This window comes from Pteronotus mesoamericanus, unplaced genomic scaffold (assembly GCF_021234165.1).
Source record: "Pteronotus mesoamericanus isolate MK-2021 breed Mesoamerican mustached bat unplaced genomic scaffold, CSHL_Meso_final scaffold_232, whole genome shotgun sequence".
NCBI classification, from domain to species: Eukaryota; Metazoa; Chordata; class Mammalia; order Chiroptera; family Mormoopidae; genus Pteronotus; species Pteronotus mesoamericanus.
The window spans coordinates 22,606,933-22,612,996 of record NW_026555311.1 but is presented as its reverse complement, the minus strand read 5'-3'; the positions used below and the strand labels follow the sequence as shown (position 1 = coordinate 22,612,996).

The 6,064-nt window shown below is 34.7% G+C and overlaps 1 protein-coding gene across 6 annotated transcripts in view; it reads right to left on the bottom strand.

Moving 5' to 3' along the window:
• Positions 1–3,373: 3,373 nt before the first annotated feature.
• Positions 3,374–6,064, bottom strand: part of SNCA (synuclein alpha) — a 124,389-nt gene continuing 121,698 nt past the window's right edge. For 5 of the 6 annotated variants that reach the window (XM_054591739.1, XM_054591737.1, XM_054591738.1 and 2 more), the window contains exon 6: positions 3,374–3,943. In XM_054591739.1, coding sequence (XP_054447714.1) covers positions 3,911–3,943 — 33 coding nt within the window. In that variant the 3' untranslated portion in view covers positions 3,374–3,910. The remainder of the gene's footprint in view (positions 3,944–6,064) is intronic. The other variant, XM_054591735.1, reaches the window with a different exon arrangement.

The window sequence follows — 6,064 nt, the reverse complement described above, 5'->3', positions numbered from 1 at the left end:
CTACAACTTAATTTTGGACAACTTTTATCAATCTAACAGCATGTGTGACGTAGAGGGAGGTAGAGGAACACCCATATTTCTACAAATTTTTTGGAGGTACTTGAGGAAACATTTTTGCCAGCAACCACTATGGTATCTGGAAGCTCAAGTGGCAGAGTAGAACCTCACTTCCCAAACTGCACTGTGCAGGCCAGTAGCCACTGGTCACATGTGGCTCTTGAGCACCTGAAGTATGGTTAGTTAGTCTGAGTAAGATATCAGTTCCTATAAGTGTAAAATAAATACTGGGTTTTGAACCTTAGTACTAAAAAATGTAAAATATCTCATCTGTAATTTTTGTATTGATTACACATAGAAAAAAATATTTTGGATGTAAGTTAAATGTGTTGTTAAATTTTAAAAAAAATAAAATGATAATAGCACTTCTGAGACTTATTTTGAGTATAAATGAGCTATTATTGATAAATCATACCAATATTTGACATATAGTCATTTTTAAAAGGTATCTCCATTTCCAAGGACAGAGGAAACAGGGCAACGCCATCCCTGTTACGTTTCTGCCCAAGACACAATGAACACAGTGAGGTGGGCTCAACCCAGGAAAAGCAGACTGCCGTCAGAGCGGTGGACTGAGCGGTCTATCAAGTTCACAGTTAGAAAAATGCTTTTTTATTCCTCAGCGTAGATGTAGACAATGCTACCTCAGAATTAATGGTGACCCTTAAGGGATAGGGGGGCGGTGTGTGTGTGTTTAATCCAATAGGGGACCTGCTGGATGAGCCAGTAGGAAACAACTTGCATCTCACACTGGTGGGGAGATTTTGAAAAAGATCAAAGTTGGAATGCCAAACCACGTAATAGGTTCTTATGTTGCCAATTGTGTGCCAAAACCCACCCCCTCCACCCCGACCTGTTTTGCTAAAGCTCTCCAGCAGTCTTCTAAGGCTGAATAACTCAGAGTTGGAAAAATGATGTCTGCAGAGTAAACCTAGGACTAGACTGACCCTTAGGTGACTTGTCAGGTGGATGTCTCAGCAGTAGACGTGAGACCACCTTCCTGAAAAGGCTTGTATGCCTTCCAAAACTTTTTGCTTAACTGTTTGACAGAAAATACACATATTAGTAACAGAATGCTTTTTGTACAAAGATATTTTAATTTTCCATGTTGTTTTCCTAATTAGAAATGCTCATTAATGTATATAAATGAAACAAGAGATTTATCAGTTTTCTCCATTTTGAGATTTCACAGGCTACTTAACCCTGCTAGTAGTCTCTTTCCAGTTAGGAAAAAAAAAAAAGGAAATTTCTATGGTGGTCATTCTTAATTATACATATAGTCATTATATGCATTCCTCCTTCCTTCTTTGCCAATGCCCAATTTACATCATTATATGTAAATTACAATGACATATAATCTGCCTAGAACTTTTAGAATGTTCTTTCTTAAAATTATATTTTCTAAAAGTGATTTTTAAATTCCCATCCCCTCCCCCCTCCCCTTTGGCAGCCATCAGCTTGTTCTTTATATCTATGAGCCTGTTTCTGAATTAATTTTGTTTTCTTTGGATTGTATTGTACATATAAGTGAGATCATATGTTATCAGTATTTTTCTGACATTTCACTTAGATGTACCTTGAAGATATTATGCTATGTTGTCACAAATGACAAGATTTCATTATTTTCTGAGGTTGAGTAATATTCCATTCTGTGTATCTACCATATTTTCTTTATCCATTCTTCTCTTAACGGACACTGAGGCTGCTTCCATATCTTGGCTATTACTAGTAATGCTGCAATGAACATAGGGGTGCATATATATTTTCGAGTTAGTGGCTTTATTTTGTCAAATATCCAAACGTGGGATTCCTGGATAATATGCCAGCTCTATTTTTAATCTTTTTGAGGACTTTCCATACTGTTTTCTATAACAGATGCCCTAATCTACAATCCCACCAATAGTGCATGAGGCTTCCCTTTTCTCCACATTCTCACCAGCCTTGCTGTTTGTTGATTTATTGATGATGGTCATTCTGACAGGTGTGGGGTGATATCTCCTTGTGGTTTTAATTTGCATCTCTCTGATGATTAGTGATGTTGAGCATCTTTTCATAACGTGGCCATCTTTATGTTCTTTTGGGAGAGAAGTCTATTTAGGTCCTCTGCCCATTTTGTATTTGGAGTGTTTGGTGTTTCTTTTTCTTTCTTTCTTTCTTTCTTTTTTTTTTTTTTGATGTTAAGTTGTATGTTCTTTACATATTTTGCATATTAACTTTTATTGAATGTGTTGTTTAAAAATATCTTCACTCATTCAGGAGGTTGTCTGGTTCATAGTTTCCTTTGCTATGCAAAATCTTTTTAGTTTGATATAGTTCCATCTGTTTATTTTTTTCTTTTGTTTCCCTTGCTCAGGAAGATATAGTCAAGAAGATATTGCTAAAAGCAATGTCAAAATTTACTGCCTATGTTTATTTCCAGAAGTTTTATGGTTTCCATCTAACATTTAATTTTTAGTCTATTTTGAGTTTATTTTTGTATTTAGTATAAGAAAGTGGTCTGGTTTTATTTTTTTGCATATATCTGTTTAGTTTTGCCAACCCCACTTATTGAAGAGACTACCTTTATCCCCATTGTATATCCTTGCTTCCTTTGTCATAGATTAATTGATCAAATAAGCGAAAATTTTATCTCTACACTCTCTAAATCTATTCCATTGATTTAACTACTTTTAAATGTGACTATGACTTTTTCTCCTGAATAATTAAAATAAAAAACCAAATAAGTTTTTCGTTAATTTATATATAGTTTCGCTCTCAAGTTTACTGTCAGCATCTATGAGGAATTAATGCATCTTTCCTATATAGAAAAAACATTTTCTAAAGCTGTAATTCATAAATTTAACAGAATTTGAAGGGGTCTATGAGATTTTTATAAACCTGGTGAATTAACATTTCTTAAGGTAGTTCCCAGAGATCATTATTATATAAAAAAGGAAAGGAAATTTGGGGTTAAACAAAGTTATGTTCATTCCCTCAGAGCCGTTACTGCGTCTTATGATTATCTAAAGGAGATGTAGTAAAAATCCTCTTTTACATTCATCCTTCCATGGAACCTACTTTTTCAGTCGAGCCTCTTGAGGCACCAGTGCCCATCGGAATATACTTTAGGTGGCACTGCTTCTGGCTATTTCCAGAGTAAAAGGAATAGTGTTCTACATCATCTGTTTAACAGCTCTAAAATTTCTCCTCTTTCAAATGGCTGTCAGCAACTTTATATTAAGTTAATTATTGTTTACAAGCATGATTTTATTAAAGTGAGATGGGATAGAAAAATAAGATCTTTGCAATGAGATAACATTTTATTTTAATTTTCACTATTTATATACAAACACAAATTAATAAAACACATCACAAAACAGTAAGATTTCATTGTTAATATGTATAGATGCATAGTTTCATGCTCACATGTTTTTAAGTATTGTATATATTAACAAATGTCACAATACATCATTATTCTTAGACAGAATCATTAAAAGACACCTAAAAACCTTATAATCTTACAATATGTGATAGTAAGTCACAACTTCTCAACAAGAGCAACAAAAAAATAGTGAGTATTTAGGAATAAGTGGTAGTCACTTAGGTGTTTTTAATTTGTTTTAACATTTTATACTTGAAGCCACAATACCCACACAGCACACAAGGACCTGCTACCATACACTCACTTCAGTGAGAGGGAAGCACCGAAATGCTCAGTGGGGTCAGGTGCAGATACTTCAATCACTGCTGATGGAAGACTTCAAAATACACTGTAAAAACTTTGGGAAAATGACTGGGCATGTTGGAACTGAGCACTTGTACAGGATGGAATATCTGTCAGCAGATCTCGAGAAACAGGGAGCAAAGATCCTTCTTAGGCTTCAGGTTCATAGTCTTGATACCCTTCCTAATATATTAGGGAAATCAGAGAGACAACATGCAAAGTTAGTATGAGTGATCCATAATCAAGGTTTAGGGTGAATGAAATAGGGCATGGCTTGCCACTTTGAATAAAGGTCATACTCAAAGCAGTTCTTGAACTGTTCTGCTACATACAATACAGTTGTTTATAGTTTTGTCTGCCTGTCAAATATAACAGTGAATCATGCTGGTGGTCAGAGTGTCTGGGTTCTACTTTTACATGTGCCATTTCATGATCATAAGATTTAGCCTTGCAGGACAAATTCGTTGGCTTATCTAACTATCAGTTTCCTAAACTGTAAACTGTGAGAATCAATTCAAGTGGCCTATAATGCCTCTTTCAAGGCTAAGATGCTCCAATTAGTGGAAGGAATCTAACACGTTTAAAGGCTAGCTATGTTTTCTCTCCTTTTACTCTCCCATTCATGGCTTCAATGATATCTTCTAAAGAATGCTCTGCCACCCAACCCAGCCGTACAGTGAATGAGTAACCACCACAATAAAAATCGAATGGCCTTAACTAAAATGGTTATATTAGCCTGTCTAAAGAACAACTCTAATAATATCAGGATCCTGCTTAAAATAAAACAAACATACTTTCAATAACTCAAGCTGCTCTCTCAATAAAGGACAAATTTGAATGAAAAGGATCTAGTGAGGACTTTACAGTTTGTCTTTGACCCATCACTGCAGCTGCAACCTGTCACTATTCTTTCTGTTCCCTAAGCGTGGCTCTTACGTAATTATTCACAGTTTCTCAGACACACGTGCCTTCCCTTCTGACGTGCCCTTGTGCGAGAACGCCCTCCCTTCCTTTGGGCCTGTCATATCTCCCACCCCCTCCCACCCAGGTCAACACCACTGCCTCTGGGAAACTTCTCCCAGTTGATCTATACAAACCATTTAAACTGTTATACCTTTTTGTCTAATTTGTATATTTTTGCTTCTGCAATACCTGGTGCATAGAAGACAGTCAATAATGTTTGTTAAAAGAATCATGAGAAATAAATGAAGAAATGAATTTGTATTTGTATTTAGCAAACCTACTAGAGTGTATACACCTGTGTCCTGGTACTATCAGTTACTCTTATTTGTGTTTTCTGTAGTGTTTAGCATTGCGCCACGAATGAAAAGACCCCACAATATTGGTAAAGTCTAATTAAGTAAAGAAACAGTTGAATCTCAATTTCTATAAATGGGGTTACTGTCAACATGCCTTTTCACGAAGCCATGGAGAATAATGTATAACCTAACTACAACACACTTTAACTCAACTTTTGGTGAAGCAGTAACACATTTTCTTTTTTTATGATATCTGGTTTTGGTATCAGGGTAATATTATCCTCATAGAATTGGTTGGGATGTTCTCCCTCATCTATTTTGGAAGAGAATTTAATTAGTATTAATTGTAATTAATTGGTGTTACTGTAATTATTCTTTAAATGTTTAGCAGAATTCACCAGTGAAGTCATCTCCTTTTGAGTAGCTTTTAAATAATAATTCAGTCTCTTTACTTAATTATATATCTTTTCAGATATTCTCTTTCCTTTTGAGTCAGTTTCATTCATCTAAAAGTATTTTCTAATTTCCCTTCTGATATGCTTTCTAAAGAAATTTATTTTCAAATTAAAATAAAAGTAAATTATACTGTTTAAAATACTATACTGAATTATATCAGTTGTCTCAAATCATTCATTTATCATCTTTCTATTGTATGGTTTTTTTGTTAACTTTTTTACTATACAAAGATCTCACTGGAAATGTATGACAAATAACAATTACTTTCTTTTTGCATTTAGTTGCTTTCTCTAGCTTTCCATTTGGAGTTTATTTTAGAATGTAAAGATTCTAATAAAATAATCCTTTAATGCAAGTTGGCAAACTCTTTCTGTAAAGGGCCAGTTAGTGGATATTTTAGGGTGTAGGCCACATATGGTTTCTGTTTTTGTTGCTGCTTTTCTTTTTTTAACAACCTTTCACAAATGTAAAAACCATTTTTAGCTTGCAAGCTGTCCACACAAAGCATATCTTGGAGTAGGCCAACTTGTTCATCTAGAGCGTAAGCCACTCTCACTAAGGAGAAATGTATGGGAAAACTGAGAGGGGC